Source organism: Trypanosoma melophagium (assembly GCF_022059095.1).
Source record: "Trypanosoma melophagium isolate St. Kilda chromosome Unknown ctg7segment0, whole genome shotgun sequence".
In the NCBI taxonomy this organism is placed as follows: Eukaryota; Euglenozoa; class Kinetoplastea; order Trypanosomatida; family Trypanosomatidae; genus Trypanosoma; species Trypanosoma melophagium.
This window is the reverse complement of record NW_027125190.1, coordinates 178,245-200,190: the sequence shown is the minus strand read 5'-3', so window position 1 is coordinate 200,190 and position 21,946 is coordinate 178,245. Positions and strand designations below refer to the sequence as shown.

Sequence of the window (21,946 nt, the reverse complement as noted above, 5' to 3'; positions counted from 1 at the left end):
ACGTTCCACTGCTTGTTTTTCATCTGTTTTTCGTTGTAACTGCTGAGTTCTCTTTGATTTCATCATTAAGACAATTTTCAGAATAATGCCTCTTACTGTTTCGGTCTTTAGAAGGGAGTTGGGTTCCCTTATGTATGGGCCGAATATATATTTTCATTCTTGGGCACGAGAGAAAATAAGTTATTGAAATCGAAATGGTTAGTAAGATGGTTTTAGTATTCTATCCAAGTCCATTTGAGGTTTTATTCTTCCCTTTCTCTCTCTCTTTCGACTGATATACAACATTGTTGTAGAGAAACTAAATGACACCATTTGTTTTTTCTATATCTATATATATGTTCGTATATATACGTTGAGATGTTTGTGTGTCAATATATGTGCTCTTTGTATTTCTCCAGTTCTATGGAGGGGTAGATGTTCACACATGTGTTTATTTGAAATAAAGCGGAGTTCTCTTTTTTCAAAACCCTTTATTATTTTTTTTTATCTTCTTCATTTATTTCAACTGTTGGTATCAACACTATTCTCTGTCCTCCCCCATTCTTACCTCTTTCTTTTTATTCTCTTTTTTTTTTTTTGCTTTTTCATTCTATCTATTTGTGTTCGGGGGATCAATGTTTTCCTCACCCAATCTGTACTTGAGTGGACGGCTGTAATATAGAGGCTCTCTTTTGCTGGAGGAGCTCACTTTGTTGTGAGTGAGACTGCGGTACTCCTTCAGCGGGAAGCGCGAGATCCACAGTAAAGAAAATCTCCACTTAGACCGCAGCAACAACCAAAAAGAAGAGAAAAAAAAGCAAGAAATAAGGAGAACAAAACTGAAGGAAAAAAGAGAAAGAAAAAATAAGCCAGACACACACTGAAACACAAGCACCCACTCATACATACATACACAGATATACAGAACTACTTTTATTATCCTAGTGTTACCCTTATTTTTCTTCTCTTACGCTTCTATTGGCATCCCCTCTCAGTTCTCTGCTGTCCTTCTCACATTCCCATTACTTACTATTTCACGATGGCCCATAACAACAAAAACAACAACAACAAGAATAAGAAACATAACAACAGTCCGCGGTACATCCCACTACCGAAATCTCTATGGGAATTACGCCACCGCTTCCCAACTGTTACTCGCTGCGTTATGCTGCAATGTGTACGCTGTCATCGCTGGGTTGCACAACCCGTCACACACAGTATACCAGATGTTGTACAAACATGTCCAACACCTGCAACAACAACAACAACAACACATAAGGAAGAGAAAACGCAACATCAACATGAGGAACAGGAAAAACATGAGTCACAACATGTGAAAGAGGAATCAAAGGATGAGTGGAGATCACCTAGATTGCGACAGCATTATGAAAAAGTTGTAGATGCTTTTAAATCAACAAGGCAACAACATCATAATGAACCACAGACAAAGCTTCCATATTTTATACCAAATCCTGCTAACTTCAAGTGCCAATGGGTTTACTGTGATTTGTGTGATGTCTGGGCTGATATGCGAGAACAATGGTTAGGTGAGTTATATGTCGCTATGGTTGGCGCTAAGAACGACGAAGAGAATAGTGTCGGTGGTGTTAGTAGCAATGGCAACAATAATAGTAGCGGCAGTAATAAAGGGATACGACAGCGAGGTTCACCGCATTCTCAGCAAGAGCGGTTGAATGAGGAACTGACAAAAGAACTCCATGGAAGACGTAGTGAGCGTCTCGCCAAAAGACCGCATAATGGTATTGATATTAAGTATGAAAACAGTGATGGGCACGATAATGTTGCAGAACCTTCACATAGTGGTAGAATAGCTCAACATGTTAATAATCTCATTCATCAAGATGAGGCTGTTTTAGCATCCTTTTGTTGGATTAGTTGTGACCGATGTGGAAAGCTTCGTCGAGTACATCAACCATTTCCGGGTGGTGCACCTTTTGTTTGTGAATTGGCGCTAAATATTACTTCTTGTGCTGTACCAGAGAATGAAGGATTAAGTTCTGTCTTTTGTGGTGATTCAGCACGGTCATCTATGGATGATAAGATGGAAAATAATAGCTTAGGTGATTTGGCATTACGTGATTCTGTTGAAACGGAGGCCTCTGTTGCTTTAACGGCCGCTACTACCGGACGACGAGCATCTAAAGTTGCTACGATAGGAAAACGTCAGAGTCGACGCGGTAGTTTTTCACTGGAGTCCACACTTCCTCTTCTTCGCCAGTTAACAACGGCACTACGTAAGAGAGCCCTTGGGGCATTTGTGAAGAATCTGATGATAATACCACAGGAGGTGCGGGCAAAGCGAGAGGAGGTGGTGCGGAGTTCTCTCCTTATTGCCGAGGGGGGAAGTCGTACCGACTCTAATTCCCCTAAACGAAATAGTGGTGGGAGTATACAGGGTGGAGTTCAACACAATAAGGGTGGTGGGAGTAGTAGTACTCCCACTCATACTCCAATAAAGCAAGAAGAAAAACAAGAAGAACAAGAAGTAGCAGAAGCAGAAGAAAAAGAAGAAAGAGAGAACGAACAACAACAACAACATTTGCAGAAAGAAGAACACTATAGAAACTCAAAGGGAGGGAAAAAACAAACATCTGAGGCATTTCAGACAGAATCTCCGCGTCCTACGAGACGTTTGGGATGTCCACCGCGTCATGCCAAGTGGGAGTTACGCGAAGATGTCAATTCACATCGCATTTCTCTTGTAGTGAATCCTTCAACGGAGTCATTGGATGGGGTTGACCATCATAAGGAAATATCGCCACTGTTATTAACGCAACACCAACAAGGGGTAAAAGAAGAAAAACATTTTAACAAGACAGTTAGCACGGAAACCATATTGAAGTCAACCGGAGTCGGAGATGTCACTTCCAACGGTAATAACAAACAGATGAGAAATTTAATGGATAAAGAAGAGAAAATGAAACGGCCATCCATCACGGTAGCGCCTCCAGCTGAAATGGGATTGGAAAAAATGTCGTCAATTCGTGAAGAACATCATACTGGCTCTTCAAGAGGTATAGTCGACCGAAAACGCAAAAAACAAACCCTGTTAGATGATTATTATAATTCGAATCATGAGAGTGTCAGCCAGAATTCCCCAAGGGGTTCTGTTCCTTTAGACAAGGACTACAATAACACCAATGAGAAGAAAAAGAAAGTCAAGAAAGAAGCGAAAAAACAACTGCAAGAGGATGATGTAGAAATCATTCATTGGGTATGTTGTGATGTGTGTAACAAGTGGCGCATTGTTCCAAAAAAGATACCAGAGGGTACAGAGGAGTGGCAGTGTGTCATGCGTGGAGATGGAACAAATTGCAGTGACACGGATGATGAAATTCGTATGAATCGTTCAGAGAAAGAGCGAAAGACTCGAGGAAGACCAAGAAAGGTGAGGTAACGCACCCTTAAAATGTGTATATGCATTACTATTATTTTTTTTTCTTGTTTGTATGCATTTACGCATGGCTTGGGCCTGAAGAAGAAAAAAAAAATCAGAAAGAATAAATTGAGGAGAATGAGGTTGTAATCTGTACTCACCTCCTCAGAATTGTATTTGTCGTTTAAACTTTTTTTGCTTTTTCGTTGATCTTACTTGGAGTGTCATTTTTTTTTTCTTTTTTTCTCCTTCTTTGCTGTTATTTTACTCTTTTTTTCTGGTGTGGTCTCTTTCGTACCGTTTGTGGTTATTGTCCTTTCACTGTTTTCAGTACTATCATTCTTTAGAGCAGCTACTGTACGAGAAAAGACAGATAATCGACGAGAAATAGAAGGTACAGGAAGCAAAGCAATTCACCTGCACTCGCACCAAGTCAAAAAAAAGATCCCACTAGAACCGTATAGTTGCAGAAGAATTCTGATTTGATCTCAGGGGTTTGTGGTTCGTGAACTTTCTTTCTTTTTTTTTAGTTTGCTTACTTACAAGGAATATATATATATATATATAGGTAAAATATATTATTAGCATTATTATTATTTTGTCTCTGCTGAAATGTCACGGACCCTATGCTTCGTCTGTTCCAGATGTGAACACCCGATTTGCACAAGCGAAGATCTTCTCATGACCACAGTCGCTTGTGGAACGACAGAGAACGCGTTTGTGTATGATCTAGAAGATATGCTTAATCTGGATACCTCTGTGCCTTGCTACAGTGGAACAGAGGTCGCAGAGGAGAGTATTGTGGTGTCTGATAAAATACTGGAATTACCAATGCCACCAGAGGCACGCAAATTGGCATTAAAGGCCGTTATGGAATCTCATCGTTTTCAGGAGCAATTGGATAGTGCAGAGAGTACGCATGCATCGACGGAGGAACGACGGGGTCCGAATGATCCGTTAAATGCATCTCTTCACAGCAGTGCTTATGGGATTTCTGAGGCGACTGAAGAAGCGAATGAGAGAGTGGAATCCACAACAGGACAGACATCTTCAAATGATGATGCTAGTAGATCCCCTACACAATCATTTCCAAGCTTCGGGCGTGTTCAGGAAACTCGTGTAGATTTAATTTGTGTAAACGAAGATGTTTTAATGGGTGGACTCGTACGGTGTACTAAAGACCGTGTTGCTAATAGTGCCACATCTCTGCAAATAACAGAAAAGCGAAATAGTGTTGGTGGTGAGAACAGTGCTACTGCAGCTACAAGTGGTGATGATACCACTAGTACTAATAATAATAATAATAATAATAATAATAATAATAATAATAATAATAATAATAGTGGTGGTGGTAGGCGTGATCTTGGGAGTAACAACACACCAACAACTACTACCACAACTACTACAAATAATACAACAACGACGGGTATTATGAGCAGGAGTGAGGCATCATTAGCGCAGATGCCGCCGGCTATTGTGGATGCCGTTCGCCGTCCACCGCCGCCCACACGTTGGTCCTCACATCCCGGTAATTTTGTGGTGGAGGAGGCGTTTATTAAAGTACGGCGTCGCACAAAAACAGCCCGCTGTCCGTGGTTTGAGGCATACGAGTGCCATGGACGATTGGAGTGCCCCGATTGTCATCTCGGACTCGCCTATCTTTTCGTACGGAGGACCCCTACACACAATATTGCTAATACTACTACTACTACTACTACTACTACTACTACTAGTAATAATAATAATAATAATAATAATAATAATAATAATAATAATAATAATAATAATAATACCAACAGTGGTAACCCCAATAGCAATAATAATAATAATAATAATAATAATAATAATAATAATAATAATAATAATAATAATAATAATAATACCAACAGTGGTAACCCCAATAGCAATAATAATAATAATAATAATAATAATAATAATAATAATAACACCAACGCCAACAACAATAACAGTGCAGTGATGAGGGGAGAGGTTGGTGAGGGAGTGCCATTGGATGGGAAGAGTGTGGAGGAGGCGCAGGAACCACATCAGAAGAGGGAACGGAAAGAAGATGAGAGTCGCAGTGATGATAACAGTCAACCACAACAACAAATGGAACTAAGCAGTACAATAGAGTTTCCTGAAATATTTGTGGGATTGGAATTAAAACGGATACGGCAGTGTGAATGGGGTCTACGTGATTTCCAGAAACGATACCAGCAGGCTAAAGAACTTAAAACTTTTCGTGAATTGTTTCCAGAATCAGAAGAGCTTGAGAGCCTCCACGGTCGCCTTAGAGCACTTCGTACACAGTCTGAACTTTATAACAATCTTCTTTGCAAGCATAAAGAACAGATTGATGTTCAATCAGCACTTTTAAAAAGTCAAAAAGAACGTATATTAACTTGTGAAGAAAAACTTCGAACTATGCAGCAAATTATTGAAGCTCAAAGAGTACAACTAGAAATGCAAGATAGACAAATAAAACATCAGGAAGAATTGGTACGAAATCACAAAAGTCAAGTCGTTACCCAGCAACATCAAATACAAGTTGAGCAACTTTTATTAACTGAGCAAAGTCGAACTATTGAATCACAACGACAACAAATTGCACTTATACAAGATCATTTACGGGCACGTTTGGTTAGAGAACAGTTAGAAGCTCGATGTGGTCAACTCACTACCCTTTTACATCAGGCAGAGGAACAAAGACTGGCTCAGACAGTTAATAATCCATCAAATTCCTCTGGAACAGCTACACATCACGATTCTCAAGAAGAAGATGGAGAAAGGGAAAGAGAGAGAGAACGAGAAAGAGAAAGTATTCAAACTAGAAGAACTTTTCAACAAAGAGAGGAAAGTCTCCGGCTAGATCGACAACCTCTCAGAGTTGACTATCCACCTGTTGTTTCTGGTAGTGAACGTAAGAGTGAGGTGGAGTTTGGAGATCGCCCATTAGCAAAAAAAACGGTATCTCCATCTCTCACTGCTGCTGCTGCTGCTGCTGCTGGTGGTGGTGGTGGTGGTAATAATGATAATAATGAGATACTTGCTCGAGCCGCCTGTAGCATTAGTACCAACACTAGTAGTATTAGTAGTAATAATAGTAATAGTGGTGGTGGTAGCAGTCATGTGAGGAGTACCGCCGAGCACACAACAGGGACAACGCGTTCATCTACAGAAGAGTGTGCACAACAGCGGGTTGAATTAAGTACCACAGTGCAAGGCAACAACAGTTCCGCAAACACGATTCCAACAACGAATGAATCAGAGAGAGTGAATGGCATTCTTGCTTCAGCATACAGACGCAGGCGTATACATTCCCTTTCAGAGAGAGAAGAAAGTGAAAACCCTCCTAAATAAGCCTTTTGATTGGGGCTGGTAGAGTGTCGTTGTTGTTTTGCTTTGTTTTGTTTTTTATTCCATTTTTTTTTTTTCTCTCTCTTTTGTTATTATGTTTATGCCCCTTCTTCTTTCAATATGTTCTCATCGAGGCGAAAGTAAAAGAACAAAAAAAAAGTGTCGCTAACTATAATACATGTGTTCTTATTGCACATGGATTCTCTTCCTTTTGCTTCTCTTTCTTGCACAGACGTACACAAAATATGCAGTGATTAAAAAAGAAAAGGTGGCCTTTTCTCTTTATTTCTCTGCATATACGAACATGTATGCTTCTTGCAGTTTGGAAGGGAAGAAGAAAAAAGGCTCGTAAAGCACTAAAATTTTTAAATTTGTGTACGCGCTGTTATTTCTATAATTTTATGTTGTTAAGAATAACTTTTTTCTGTGTATGTTGCTACTAGTGCCAGTACTCACTAAGTTTTTTTATACTACTGCAGCACGAAAGCCTCGACAGAAATGAGAAAATAACGTAATGGGGGAAAAGAGAAAAGATAACGCCACACGCACAGTAGAGTAATAGCAATTTTCGGTGAAAGAAAAAATAAAAAGGAAGTTGGGATAAAAAGAAAGAAAGAATGGAGGGAATATTTGCGATGCACTGAAGCAACAAGTGGTGCTGCATCACCAGAAAAAATTAAAAAAAAGAAACAGTAGATGGGAATTGTGAAACAGAATGAAAAATAACAATTTAAAAGAAACACCTCATATGTTTTATTATTTATTTATTTATTTATTGTAATACCCCTCCTACTTTCTATCGTTTTTTTTTTTTTCTATGCCTTTATTACTTTCTAAGATCATGTCTTCCATAATTTTTCTTTGTTGTTATGTTAACATTTCTTTTTTTCTTCGCTCTTTTTTTCTTTTTACTTTTATATTTATTTGTTATGTTTTACTTTTTCTATTGACGAAGGAAAGAATTAGATCAATGGCCTCAGGTGCCTTGGAGGAGGAAAATAAGGCTCTCCGCACGAAATTATCAGTTCTAGAACGGGAATTAAAATTACGAAGTGCCGAATGTGTTGAACTTCGCCAGAATCTACAGGAACTGTCACGCGTGAAACAAACAAACGATTCCCAACAGGAAGTTATCACGCGACTTCGAAGTAAACTAGAATTTACTACCGCAGCGCATGCCTCAGCATTAGAAATGATTGAAAAACTGAAAAAGGAATTACGTGAGAAGGAACACCGTGAACGTGTGGATTGTTTAAATGCACGTCTGAATGAACACGATCCCTCTCCAGACAGCGGTGCTTTAAAGGCGACTACACATAATACCACAGCTTCTGTTCCTACTAGTAATGCATCCGGAGGGGTTGTCTTGACGAGTAGTGGACCACAAATAATATGTAAGAGTTCTGGTATTTCTTCTATTGGTTTCGCCCATGTTCCGCGACCGGTGGATTTTCTTGGTGGTGTACAGAAGAGAAAACAACAACAACAGCAGGCAGTTGATGGAGAGGAGGATGAAGTGGCACGAGTGATGGAAATGGCAAAGGAGGAGGCTATGATGGATATTCGGTACGCCGAAGTGGAGGATCACGAAGAGAAGGAATTGCGTGAACGGTTTAATGCATTGCGACATCGGTGAGCTGTAATTTACAGAGATTTGATTTCACGTCTGATGTCAGAGGGGATGTGGGGAACAAGAAAGGTGAAGGATGAGAACAAATTAAAATAAATAGTTGTGACTAATCTTGGTATTTGTTCTTATTGTTGTTGTTGCTTTTGTATGGTGATGTGGTTTGCAGAATGGATGGGGAGAAAAAGAGGCTTCCATTTGCATTGGATCTCCTATTACAAGATAATATGGCAAATTATTTTATTTCTTTTTTCTTTTATTTCTACATCTCTCTCTCTCTCTCCCACTCACTCTGACTTTTTGCATCTATTTATTTGTATTCTTTTTTAGTACTTTTCTATTCTTTCGTTTTTCCCCCTCTTTTTTTTTCAGTTCTGTTAATCTTCATGCGGCGTCTCGATAGGAAAACAAAATAAGTATCAAAAACCCCAAGTAGAAATATATATATATATATATATATATATTCTCTCTCTCTTATTTTTATATTCCACCACAATGACTCGCTCACTTCCGCCTACTATGCCGCTACTCTACGTTATTGTTTTAGTTCTTTCCACTTTTACGTTTGATATTGCAGAGGCGCGGGCCTCAGCGGAGTCTGAACTCCGCTGTACTCCCACAACCATTGAACCCCATCAGAAATCTGAATGTGTTATTAATGTGCGGGATACACAGCAAGAACCCACTATGGCATTTGATGTCTCAGACTTCTCTGTAGCCCCATACAGTTCTGTGGAAAAGGCCGCACTTGAAGTGAGTTCACTGCGGCGTGGTGATGATGTTACAACGGTGTTATTTGAAATATCTGCATCAGAGGGAACTGTTATTACGTTAAATGTTTTGTATAAATCAGGCTCAAAAAGTTTACCTATTCGAAATAGTGGATTGGTTTTGTCTGTTATGTCGTGGCCAGCAGTACGTATGGGTCCAATTATATGCGATGTATCTGCTGAAGGTTTGGCACTTCGTGAAACTACAACATGTGCAGCGACATTGTATGATGCTGATAATCGTTTTGCGGTTGTACATGAAAGTGATATTACTCTTTTTGAAGAACAACAATTAGGATCGTTTCGTTTTATTTCTGGTAAACGTGAACTCGTTTTTAATTTTACAGCACCTATTTCACCTGGGGTGGCGGGTACAGCATTTTCTCTTTATGTGACTCTCAGTGGTGATGTGAGTAATACTTATTCTGTAAAATTTCCTTTGCGTTTTCCAAAGTTATATCCAGTTGCAAATTCCTCTATATTAACGTGTAACAATGACACTATACCAATTGCCTGTACACTACGTGCTGCAGATGCTGTGGGTCCAGTTCTACTAAACCCAGATCATTTTCAACTACAGATGGAAGTAATTCAAGAAGGAGTTAATGGAAATTACATATGGAAGGTAAATACAGACAATTTTGATATTAACTTTCAACATTTGGATAAAACAGACACTGCAGTTATTTCTTGGAGACTAAAAAATAATAATGCGATTAATTTACAACATTTACATCTCTACACTGTGTTAGGTGCTGCAGGAGGTGGAGAAACAAAACGTCAAGCCGTACAGGGATCACCATTCACTTTTGTCTCAGGTGTTATGCCAAATGCTGCCTATGTTTCCTTACGTGGGTGTAGAGTGTCTATGATAAATGCTGGTAATCGAACATTGTGTTACATTGATCTTCATAATGGTGTGACAGGTGATGTACGGTACTTTCATCTTGACAGTACTCTTGAAGCAACTATTGAAAATATAACATACATACCAGTGGATCCCGTGTTTCACACACCGGTGGTGACCTTTGAATACATTGCTCCTCAAGTAATAACTAGAACAGAAGATTTCATTACACTTATGGTGGGTGGTCAAAATTCCATGAGATCTCCGTTTCGTATGAACGTATTCCCACCACGTAAAGATCCAGAAGAAAGTGTTGAAACTATTGGAGCAAATAATGCTGTAATCATTGGATTTGGACTTGCTTTTTTTGGAGTTATTATTGGTACTGGTTTTTTCCTAGCACTTCAACGTAGTTTACGAATGAACCGCATTCGAAATAAACGGGCCCTACGTAAAGCACAAATGATGGAGATGGAGGAACAAGAGGGAGACTCCGTGACTGGACAGGTTTCTATTGATCTCGTACAGCAGGGAAACGAGAAGAAGGACGAACAACAAAAGCCACGGCAACAGCAAATGTAGAAAACCCACCAAGAAACTGAAAGTGGCCAGATAAAGATATTGTAAAAGGAGAATAAAAAAGAAGAATCAATCTGTAATTTGGGAATATATATATATATATATATATATATATATATATCGTCTGCAGTTTTGGGAGTGGTTTTACTTCATTATTCCTGATTCTTTTCTTTTTTTTTCTTTCTTTTTTTCACATGTTTTTTTTTCTTGATTCTGTATGTATGTTTTTTTTCATATCCTCTTTAAAATGTGGTACAGTCATATATGAGCGACTTTTGCTTGATTTTTTACTCTAATCTTAAAGGACAAAAACTGCTGCTGCCATTCCGAAAGGTGAGAGCATTATTCAAGAAATAAATAAAAAATAAAAAAAACATAACATAACAGCAACAATAACAAAAGGAGAGGAAGGAAAAGCGAAAAAAGAAGTGGTTCGTTTTTGTTTTTTGCTGCTCACAAAAACTGAGCGATACGAGTTTATTATTGACCGAGGCAAGGACGAACCAGAGGATTGAAGAGGAATATAAAGTAAGAGCAACGAAAAAGCATATATATATATATATATATATATATATATATATACTACATAGGAATAACTAATATTCTTCTTTGCATAGCACAAACATTAGAAGAAAGAAAGCAGCATTTGAGGTGAAAGAGATAAATATAGGGAAAGATGGCGACAATTCGACCTTCCTTTTTTGGACGAAATATATCTATCATGGCACTCATAATGATTTTTATGCTCCATATTAATCCTACAAATGCAACCGAAGATATCACCATTGGTGAACTGGATGGCACCCATAAGCTGACCGCCCAAGACATCAAAAATGGCTTCAGGGAGAGCAACACAAACTACATACGTGCTTGTGATGAGTTCAACTCACACGGGGAAAATTTTCTCCTGACAGTTGAGATGGGAGGATACAGAGATCATCTTATTCCCAGAAAGGGTGTCGCTCTGTGCGATCTGCTCACCAACCCAACATCGGCCAATAAATATCTCTACGCCCCAAAGGACCCGCGCAGCCCCGACTGGGACGGCTACACAACTCCCATCGCACCGTCTCTCTACGAAGATGCACTGGGCGGCTCCGCAGAGGGATACGCTACAGGCGGCCGCAGTACACTATCATTCTGGGGAGACAACAGTGAGGATATGAAACACACAGGTGGGTGTTGCGCACTGCGGCCCGAACAAAAAGCCGCCTGGTTTCGACCATATCGTTTGATTCTCACCCCGATGCCACCTGTAATGTATCTTGCGTGGGGTGTGGAGCCAAGCCTCGCGGTTACGAATGGTCCAGTTGTGTTCGAGGTGAATGTATGGAACAAACGCAGCGAGCCGTACAATGGAAAAGTAGAGTTTGAAATCGTGAGAAACGGTAAGAGTACCAGTGTAACCAGTGAGACAGGACGGTATACACACTACGCTGACCCTCCAGCAGCTGAAGACACGAAATACACCATTACGGTCGAACTTAAGAGCGGCCCGGTTACAGTGAACACAAAACTGTTGAAGACAGAAGTGGTGGTTATGGGAAAACTCCCATGGGATGTGAAACCCTGTGAAAAAGATAATATTCCAGAACTTGTACATTTTGGTGAAAATGGCACTGCTATTGGTCCGGTGGAAGGAAAAGTGGCACTCGAAGAAGACTGGTTCGCGTCCACCATTGTTGGTGGTGAGTCTCAAATTCGTCCTGTGGCAGGGCATTACAATACTGCGCAGACCGCCGTACTACTTCCAATGAAGTATATGTGGGAAAATGTTTCCGTCCCTGGTGGTGTATTCGAAGTGGAAGTCATATGCAAGAGTGTGCAGTACTATGCTTTTTCTGTCTACAGTGCAGTGGCGCAGCGAATCGTTGTACAGTACGGATATGACACTGCCGCTGTGGTGTACTTTGCCGGTAAACGCTTTGTTCCCAAGTACGAGAAAGGCGATCGCAGAGGCTCCTTTGCGGTTCAGGCGACACAAGGTTATCATCAGGTTCTCGTAAAGATGTACTCAGAAGGCTCTTCAGACGAAGATCCTCAAACATGCATGACTACTTCGCAGTTCTGGATCCGTGTGGTTGGCACTGCTGTTGGCTACACGCATGCCGTTAAGTCAGATATCCCTGAAGGTGCTTACGAACTGTGGGGCAATGCTTACATGTTTTATCTTCTACACTTGGGTGAAAGTAGAGAGGAGTATCTGTACGGTGGACTTGATGAGGATTTTATTAACGTACGTGACGCTGTACCAAAGCGTGGGGACCAGACGCGGAACAAGATTTGGAATGTGTTGGTCTTCACCCAAGGGAGAGTTCCTGTATCTGGGGAAACTATACCACAGGGCAAGGAAGCTGCCGTGAAATATCTTGCCTTTGCTATTTACAATGGATACGACTCACCGGTACCCGTGGGTTGGACCTTTATTACGGCAGGTAAAACTGAATTTTTTGTTGATGGTATCGTTGCCTACAGCCGCTCAAGCGAAGGTGGAAGCAAGAATGAGAGTTTCACCACACCTCTTGCAAGTGGATGGCATGAGGTGATTGCACGCGTTGCTGCCACAAGGGGTCAGTCGTGGTCGCTCACGTATTATATTCACTTTGACAACTATCGTCTTGGAGGCGCCATGAGTCCTGGTACTAGTTTACCGTTTGGCTTGGCCCCTGTTCGTCCTGGTGTACCAATTCCATCTCTGATGGAGCTGGTTGATGAAGAAACTGAAAACGGCGCAATTCCATTTGACCCCAAAAATACAACGGCAACAGGCGAAAGTTTCGCTGATATCCCCATCTCTCCATCTTATTTGCCTGGATTGCTCTCTAAGCAGCGTGTTTGGGTCTTGGGGCAGGAGCGTCAGTTCCGATGGGTAAGCGGAAAGAGCACGAATGGCAACTGGAGAAACCGTGCCTTTGGTGGGAACTTCAACCAGTATTGGGCTCTCGCACTATATGCCACAACACAGATGGAGGCAGAAATACGTATTGTGTTTCATGGGAGTTATGCGATTTGGATGGATGCTGCAGTCGTCGGTTCAGCACCTCTCTCCTCCTCATCTGAAAAGGTTCATACCGTATCACTAAGTCCAGGCTGGCATCAGGTGTTCATCAAGCTAAAGGCAAAGGACGCATTCCATTTGGTTGATACCGGCAGTGGCAGTACCTCTTGGACCAGGGCAAATGCTATTTGCGCTGAGACGAACCATATGCAATTGTGTCCACGTCCAGCTGTTTGCCCACTTGGTGTGGGACGACGGGGTGTAATACCAGTTACGGGTGGATCCTCCTTCGTTCCTGTGAGCACTAACGTGAATGAGTGGGTGCAAGTATCAGAAAAAGGTGGCGATGACACCTCCTTGTGCCAAAGTTGGCGAGAGACTCACGGCGGTGTGGGCCCTACATGGGGTGAGTCTTCTGAGAACATTTCGCAGCGCCATTATGTGCCGTGTTGTGATGGTAATCCACCGGTTTCTATGTGGCTGAGCATCACTCCATCAAAGGGTGGGAAAGGTGAGCTCGGTTATACATATGACTACCCTATCATCATTGAGGCACCTGTTCTGACAGTGCAAAATCCTGTGGCTCTCACGCAGTTGGTGACCATGACGTCTGCAACTCCAGGTGCAACGATAAAGTACACTATCAATAATTCAACTGAGATGAAGGTATACACAGGACCTGTGACTATTACAGAACCCTCTACGATCACTGCTCAGGCCTTTGCAAACGATCGAGAGAGCCAGGAGACACGTTTCTTTGTTGATGTCCCTCTTGTACCTTCTATCGACCGTACCGCTTGTCTTGCGGGTATCTCATGTGCTTTGACTGTGATAGGTGCGGATCCAGGATGGCGCATCGCAGTGCTTCGAACAGAAGTCACTGGAAAAGTGATAAAGGACTACTTGAATGAATTGTATGCCCGTGAGCAACAACAGTCACTTAATTTCTCTGGAGTGATTTCAGTTGGTGCTAACAACGAGATCGTTGTACCTCCTCTCGGTGATGGAACCTTCGACGTTATTGTGTACGGTAAATCATCTACTGGTATAGTAGTGCAGGATCATCTAGTTTATAGAAATACACAGTTCGCTCCTAGTGAGGTTCTGGGTACCCAACAAACAGTATTTCAAATCCGTGGTGGTGTGATGAATGGTGATGCAGTGCTGCTTCCGTTTGAGACTACTGGTTCGCCTGAGACATGTGATGCGAAGACATGCTTCACGCAGCTTAAAAACAAGAAAGACCGTATTACTGTTTTGACTACCAACAACGGTGCATCTTTTACTCAGGATCTGTATGGCTACGAGGGTGACCTCAATTGCCTTTGCCTCTGTCTTTCGTGCGCTCCAAAGGTATTTGGACCACGGGAAGTGGTGCTTGTTGATTCCAAGGTTGTAAGTCTGCCCATTAAACTTCGTGTGTCAAGGTCGTCTGCGCCCACAACAGAAGGTGTGACAGCTGTTCAGCCTTCTAAAGTACGTAATGGGACGATCCTCGAAATGCGGGGAACGTTCAACAGCAATACGATATACAGTGTGACTTTTACTCCTGCTACTTCTGGGGTAAGTAAAATGATGGTACCATTGTGCACTGTTCAAAAGGTAATGCCAGCTGCATTAACTTGTGAAATGTCTGTGCGAGCTGGAGTTATGGGCGACTGGGATGTGTCTCTTTCTGATGGTCAGAAACCCTTGCCGTTTGGGGATGATGTTGTTCGAACACTTCACGTTCAGCCGCCAGATCCATCTGTTAAGTCTGTATCAGGAATATGCGCAGCGGCGAGTGCAAGTTGTGTTACTGGTGCGCAATTAACCTTTCACGGCACGAACTTCAACTCTGTTGAGACTACATACACAAAAATTAGCGTGGGAGACATTGCAGCAATAGACCCTATCCAGTGTGAGGTGGCTAAGGTGAGCGAGACACAGCTCACTTGCACACTTAAGATACCGAGAGATAAGGAGGTTGGAGTGCATGCTATTGGCATCTCTGTCCGCGTATCAGAGAAGGAGTGGAGTGCGCAGCAAAGCGCCGGATTTCTTATATTGGGTGCAGGTACTAGTGAACCAGGATGGAAAGGCGACGTCATTCCTACTGCAACAGGTAAAAAAAGTAAACATCAGAAGACCGCTATTACCCTCGGTGTTATGCTTGGTACACTGTTGTTGGCGATTATCGCGGGCATGTTTTTTGTTTATGCACGTCGTCTGTTTTTTTCCCGCAAAGAAAGATTTGAATCCTACACCCTTGACGACCATCTGCGGCTCTCCTAAATAAAAGATCCGATAGTGGGTGTGCGAACATAACAGCATGAGGGAGTCTAGTGAAGCGAGTGACTCTTTCTTTCTTTGTCATAGTGTGTGTGTGTGTATATGCGTGGGGTAGAGAGAGAGAAAGCGATACCGCAGAATAAAAATTACTTTATTTGGGCCAAATATGTGAAGGGAATTTTGATTATGGGATTTTTTAAAGTCCAGATGTGTTTTTTTTTTTTTTTTTTGCTTTCGTTTATTGCTGTTGTTGTTTATTAGTTCTTCTTTTTTCGTTGATTTCATCTCAACTGGGATTGCTGTTAATGCATCTTACTCCTGTTGAACAAAAAGAAGGGAATGGTAGACATGTTTGATGGAAAAGAAATGGAATTAAAGAACGTTGAACTCCTCTCTACAAATACTAAACATCACTGTTATAGTTTCACGGTTCTCTGTTCTTCTTGTTAGTAGTAATTTGAAAGACAAGAACACTTGCGACTTTGTGTTTTCTTTTTTTTTCTCATATGATGCTGGGCTGCTACGTAGAGTACAAATTAACATTTTGTGGAATAAAGGGAAATAACAGGAATCAAATGTGACAGAGAGAAATGTAGATTTGGAAACAGAGAATGAAAAAAATATTGCTCTTAGCAATAAGGTTGCTTTGTAATGTAACCTTTGAATAATGATTTATAGCGAGCGCAAATAAGCAGGAGAAATCGTGGAAAAGAGGGAAGACATTGGAGTGGCAGAATATTTTGTTTTATTTTATCTTACATTTTTTTTTCTTGGAAGACGCAAAAAAAAAATATATATTATTATTAACAATCATCAATATTTAAGAAAAGTTACATGATATTCTACTACTACTACTACTACTACTATTATTATTATTATTATTATTATTATGGATTCATTTTTATGGAAAGGTAAATGATTAAACAGGGAAAACAATGTATTTTGCGTGTGAGTTAAAGAAAAAGAGCGAGAAACAGAGGAAACAAGGGAAGAGAAAAGGGAATAAATAAATAAATAAAAGACGGAACTATAGGAAAATAGTATGTAATAAATGAAATGAAAAACTCGTGAAGAAATCATCTACATATGGTGTTGTAAATTGTAATGCTGTAATTATGTGTAGTGGTGTTGTAAAAGAAGTTCAAAAATCTCTTATTAATTTTCTTTGTTTTGTCTACTCTTTTTCTAAATTTATAGGGTAAAGGTTTATTAAAGAAGTAAAAGAGTGAAGGAAGAAAAAGAAAGCTAGAAAGAGCGTACAGGATAAAAAAAAGGAAACACAAAGGTGAAATCGACTTATACTTCACGTGTAGGTCTGTTTTTCCCTTTATTTATTTGAGCGTCCCGAGTTCCTGCTTGTATCCACTGGCCTTTCTTCCTTTTTTTGTGTGTGTGTGACGTTGTTGTTTTTTTAATTTTTTCTGCTTAGGTTCTCCGTTGTGTTTGCTTGGTCTTCTTCTTTGATTCACTGATAACTTGTCTGTGAGATTATTCGTGCGCTAGAGTTTGAGCCCCCATCCATTACCGCTTTGCAATGTTCTCGCTAGGAGTGGTGGAGCGCCCGTGGGAGGAGGAGGACGGCCGAGGGGAGCCCCCGCAGGGCTCGCCGCTGCCAGCGAAGGGTCCCGGAATGGGCATGGGGATGGGAATGGAGTACGGCGGGGGGCCGGGGGGAATGAGTGGGGCGGGGGGGTCCGCCTTCTCGATCGCCCCACACCTCCGCGGTCCCTTCCCCGGCAGCGGGGAGCGGCAGCGGAGTCCCCCATTCACCGGCGTCACCCCGCCGCCATCCGCAGGCCCGCAGCCCGCCTGGTCCTGCTATACCCCTATGGACTTTGAACTGCTCTTTCATGAGGGCAGACAACCCACAGAGGATATGCGACGATCTGTTGCCTACCTGAAGTGGTACAACAGTAAGCGTATGCAAGACAGTCGACTACCTCCGCCGCTGACGGATTTACGCTATGGGGCGAGAGACGCGGTGGAGGCCCCTTGGGATGGTGAATCAGCAGCGCGTGTCTCAGGCCCAGGTATGTCAATGTCTGGATCTGGACATATGGATACTGGAAAAGGTGGTTTTCGCTTAGAACTTGATGCGAAGAATCTGCAACAGGCACATGAACAGCAGTGTTTTAACCCTTATGCAGCTGGATTTCAGCATCGTGATGATAATTTACTGAGTCCGGGAACACAATTTTTTGGGGCGTATGCGCCAACACCGTTAGCAACTATGGCGACGCCAAATACCCTACGCGCCTATGCCCACTCTCGTATGGCTTCACAAAATCGGAGTGGAAGTGGAAATAACGAGCGGGATGCGTCACAGTCAATAACACAGGTACCGAATCCCACTTATTATAATAATGAATGGAACACCACTGGAGATTTTCGTACAGGATCTAATGTTATTTCTAACCTGGGTCAACAATACTATACTCAAGAACCTATGAATCCATTTGACTACTACGCTGACCCTACAGTAGCTGGTTATTATGGAACTGCTTCCACTGGTGTTGCGGATGCATCTCGAATGCAATCTGCTCTTATGACAATGGGTTCTGCTGGTGAAACGAGTATGATGCGTGGTGGTGGAGGTGGTGCTGGTGCTGGACCTGTTACTGGTGGTCGCGGTAGACGTGGTGGTGGTGGAGCTGGTGCTGGAAGAGGACGAGGTGCGGGTGGAGGCAACACCAACAGCAGCAAATGGGGTCCAGGTGGAAGTAAAACAGGTGGCCGTGGTGGACCTTACCGTGAACCACTTCAACCTTGTTCTGAATTATTGGAACAATTCCGTGCAGATGCTATGAATGGTACTACAAGTCACTGGCGTATTGCTCACATTGCTGGTCATGCATTGGAATTTGCTCAAGACCAGGAAGGTAGTCGATTTATTCAACGAGCTGTAGACACGGCAACTCATGATGAAGTTGATGCCCTTTTTCATGAAATCTTTGAGTCTCCTCTGGAATTGGTAACAGATATTTTTGGTAACTACGTACTTCAAAAGCTTCTTGAAATAGGTAATGCGCGTCAACTGGCATATGCGGCTACAAGACTACAAAACAATGTGGTTTCTCTCACGTTGCAAACGTACGGATGTCGTGTAATTCAGAAATGTATTGAAGTAATGCCCCCTGAGGGACTTGACATTATTTTGGCTGAATTAAAAGGAAATGTGGCAAAGTGTATCCAAGATCAAAATGGAAATCATGTTGTTCAAAAATGTGTGGAAGTTATTCCTCAACGTTGTGGATTTATTGTTTCAGCATTCACTGGTCGTGTAATGGAGCTGGCCACCCATGCTTACGGTTGTCGTGTGATTCAATGCATTATGGAACATTGTCCAGATCAAGAAGAAGCTATTTTTTCAGAATTACTTCAGTGTGTGGGTACTTTGGCAAAAGATCAGTACGGTAATTACGTTATTCAACACGTTCTACAACATATGAAGGATGAGGATAAGGTAACCCGCATTTTTAACGCATTAAAAAATAATTTCTATGAATGCAGCAAGCAAAAATTTGCCTCTAACGTGATGGAAAAGATTTTCGTTCGTGCTAGTCCTCAGCAGCGTATGGAGCTTGTGGAATTAATGTGTTCCCCTGTTGAGGGTGCCAGCGATCAACCAATGGTCGAAGTACTCACCTTTAAGCGTGCTGCGCCTGTAAAGAAGGAAACCACAGAAAAGCAACGTATTAGTGGTGGGGCGGTTGCTGCAACTGCCGCCACTTCTTCTTCTTCCTCTACGACTGTTGCTGCTGCTGCTACTACAACTACTGCGGCGCCTGCTGCCTCCAGCACGACGACTACGACTACGGCTACTGCGGCTGAGCCTGTGAAGAAGGGTCGTCGTGATAAGGAACGGGAGCGGGAAAAGGAAAGTGCCGGTGGTCCCGTTGTGGAAGTGCAGACGGGTGGTAAAGAACCGCCCAGCATGTTGTGTCTCATGATGCAGAACCCGTATGCAAATTATGTGGCACAGCGCGTATTGGATGCGGCAGATGTGGAGCAGTTCTGGCGTCTCATTGACAATATTCAAAAGTTCCTATTGCCCATCAGCACATACACATATGGGGCACCTATTGTGCAGAGATTGGTGCGACGTGAATTGGTTAAGGCACCGGACGATGTTGTCTTTAATTTGTCCACTACCGCAAGTGGACCCGGTGGAGGCAAGGGTAATTATCATCATCATCATCATCACAATAACAATCATCATCATGGGCACCAGCGCAGGGATGTTGCTGACCGCGCTAGCGATGAGTAGTCATGAAATATTCATGCACTCTATTTATTTCCCTCTTTTTTTTCTCCCTTTTCTTGCTCTCTCTCTCTCCTCATCCCACCACTTTTTTCAGATATATATCTGCAAAAGAAAAAAATAGGAGGACTGATAGGAGTAGTAATTGGGAGTAAGTAAAGGGAATAGAAGTAGCATTAGGAGGAGGAGGTAAAGGTAGAAAGAGGAAAAGGATTCTTTAGGGGGTTATCTCACGCGCATACACGGCTTCTCTTTTTCATTTCGTTTTTTTTTTTCTTTTGTTTCGTTTAATTTCGTTTTTACTTGGCCACCTTTTTTTATTTTGGTTTCACTCTCCCCCTTGGCATTGGTACGGTGAAGTGAAGAAAAAGTTTTGGCCTGTCGGGATTGTGTATTATAATACGTTAAAAGAGGAAAGGAAAAGCAGAAGAGGAAATGGAGGGAAATTCACCCTCTTTATTGGCATTAGGAAAACAAATGACAAGGAGAGGTGTAGGAAAAGAGGAAAAGGAGAAAAGGAAATTTTGATGACAACAGATGGGAAAGAAATGAGAAGGGTAGGAGGCGGGGGTGGGGAAGAACACTCTGTGTGAGGTATTAAACACGTATATATATATATATATATATATATATATATATATATATATATATATATATATATATATATATATGCGAGTTGTTGTTGTTCTCTTGTTTTCAGTTTTTCTTCTTCTACCTTCACCTTATCCCATTTGTGCGTATTTGTGGATTTGTGCGTTGTTGTTTGTTTGTTTGTTTTTTGGGGGATTCCTATTATTATTATTATTATTATTATTATTATTATTATTATTACGATTGTTGTTGTAGGCGCCACATCTTTTCTCACGGCTCTGTGCTATGCACAAAATAGGCGAGCGTACAACATACATACGTGCAAACCTAAGCAAATTGTTTACGTCTACCTTGAACACATAGTCTTAAAAGAAATCTTCACAATTCGCGTTGTGTCTGTGTTTTTTTTTCTTATTTATTATCCCCTTGTGTGTGTGTGTAAACTTGTGTATGCTTGCTCAATTGATTTTCTCTTTGTTTATTTCCTCGGTTATACGTTTGTGTGTGTTTGTGTGAATAAAAAGTAAAAAAAAAGGTTGTGGGGTTAAAGGGTGTGGGGAATCCATTGGTGGCATATATATATATATATATATGTGTGTGTTTGTTTGTGTTTGTGTGTATATAAATATAATGAGATTTAGTTATTTGGAGGAACTAAAGAAAAAAGGAAAAGAAAAGAACGAACGAGAAAAAAAAAACGGATTGTGATGTATGAAGAAACCCTTCCCAGCTGCCGTATGTACATAAGGCAAAAGTAAAGGTGTTTGGATGTATAGAGAGGCGGACAGGCATCACATTCATTTTCCATTATTTGTGTGTTTCTCTTATTCCATCGTTTTTTTTTTTTGTTGTTGTTGTTGTTGTTGTTGTTGTTGTTGTTGTTGTTCTTTTATTATTATTATTATTATTATTATTATTATTATTATTATTATTATTATTATTATTATTATTATTATTGGGGATTTTCTTCCTTTTTTCATTTCCTTTTTTTCTTTTTTGGGCTTTTTTTTTTTTTCTTCATTCGTACAAAAACAAACTAACACACTCACACTTCTCCTCCTCCTCCTTTCTCTCTCTTTTTTCCCCTTTTCAGGCCCGTGAAGGGAAGAGGTGCGGATCGTTTCAATTTATTATCATGTGAAGGAGATGATTAAGATAAGAAGGTAGCAGAAGATAGAAAGAAAGAAAAAAAGACAGATGATAAAGACAATGAAGGCTATTTCTGTGTTTGTAGTATATATATATATATATATATATATATATATATAC

General features: G+C 41.2%; 6 protein-coding genes across 6 annotated transcripts; all 6 read left to right on the top strand.

Annotated features, from left to right (window-relative positions):
* Positions 1-1,018: 1,018 nt before the first annotated feature.
* On the top strand, positions 1,019-3,397 carry LSM04_005809 (zinc finger protein; the record flags this gene model as incomplete). Its single annotated transcript, XM_067334753.1, has 1 exon — positions 1,019-3,397. One exon carries the CDS (start codon positions 1,019-1,021, stop codon positions 3,395-3,397), a length of 2,379 nt encoding a protein of 792 aa, XP_067186623.1.
* Positions 3,398-3,988: 591 nt separating this feature from the next.
* LSM04_006948 (uncharacterized protein) lies at positions 3,989-6,736 on the top strand (the record flags this gene model as incomplete). Its single annotated transcript, XM_067334741.1, has 1 exon — positions 3,989-6,736. The coding sequence occupies one exon, from the start codon at positions 3,989-3,991 to the stop codon at positions 6,734-6,736; it is 2,748 nt and encodes a 915-aa protein (XP_067186648.1).
* A 967-nt stretch (positions 6,737-7,703) lies between these two features.
* Positions 7,704-8,369, top strand: LSM04_003252 (uncharacterized protein; the record flags this gene model as incomplete). Its single annotated transcript, XM_067334730.1, has 1 exon — positions 7,704-8,369. One exon carries the CDS (start codon positions 7,704-7,706, stop codon positions 8,367-8,369), a length of 666 nt encoding a protein of 221 aa, XP_067186583.1.
* A 486-nt stretch (positions 8,370-8,855) lies between these two features.
* On the top strand, positions 8,856-10,559 carry LSM04_001620 (uncharacterized protein; the record flags this gene model as incomplete). Its single annotated transcript, XM_067334718.1, has 1 exon — positions 8,856-10,559. One exon carries the CDS (start codon positions 8,856-8,858, stop codon positions 10,557-10,559), a length of 1,704 nt encoding a protein of 567 aa, XP_067186548.1.
* Positions 10,560-11,277: 718 nt separating this feature from the next.
* LSM04_008099 (uncharacterized protein) lies at positions 11,278-15,828 on the top strand (the record flags this gene model as incomplete). Its single annotated transcript, XM_067334707.1, has 1 exon — positions 11,278-15,828. The coding sequence occupies one exon, from the start codon at positions 11,278-11,280 to the stop codon at positions 15,826-15,828; it is 4,551 nt and encodes a 1,516-aa protein (XP_067186666.1).
* A 1,531-nt stretch (positions 15,829-17,359) lies between these two features.
* On the top strand, positions 17,360-20,092 carry LSM04_009460 (Pumilio RNA-binding repeat; the record flags this gene model as incomplete). Its single annotated transcript, XM_067334689.1, has 1 exon — positions 17,360-20,092. One exon carries the CDS (start codon positions 17,360-17,362, stop codon positions 20,090-20,092), a length of 2,733 nt encoding a protein of 910 aa, XP_067186700.1.
* Between the last annotated feature and the right edge of the window lie 1,854 nt (positions 20,093-21,946).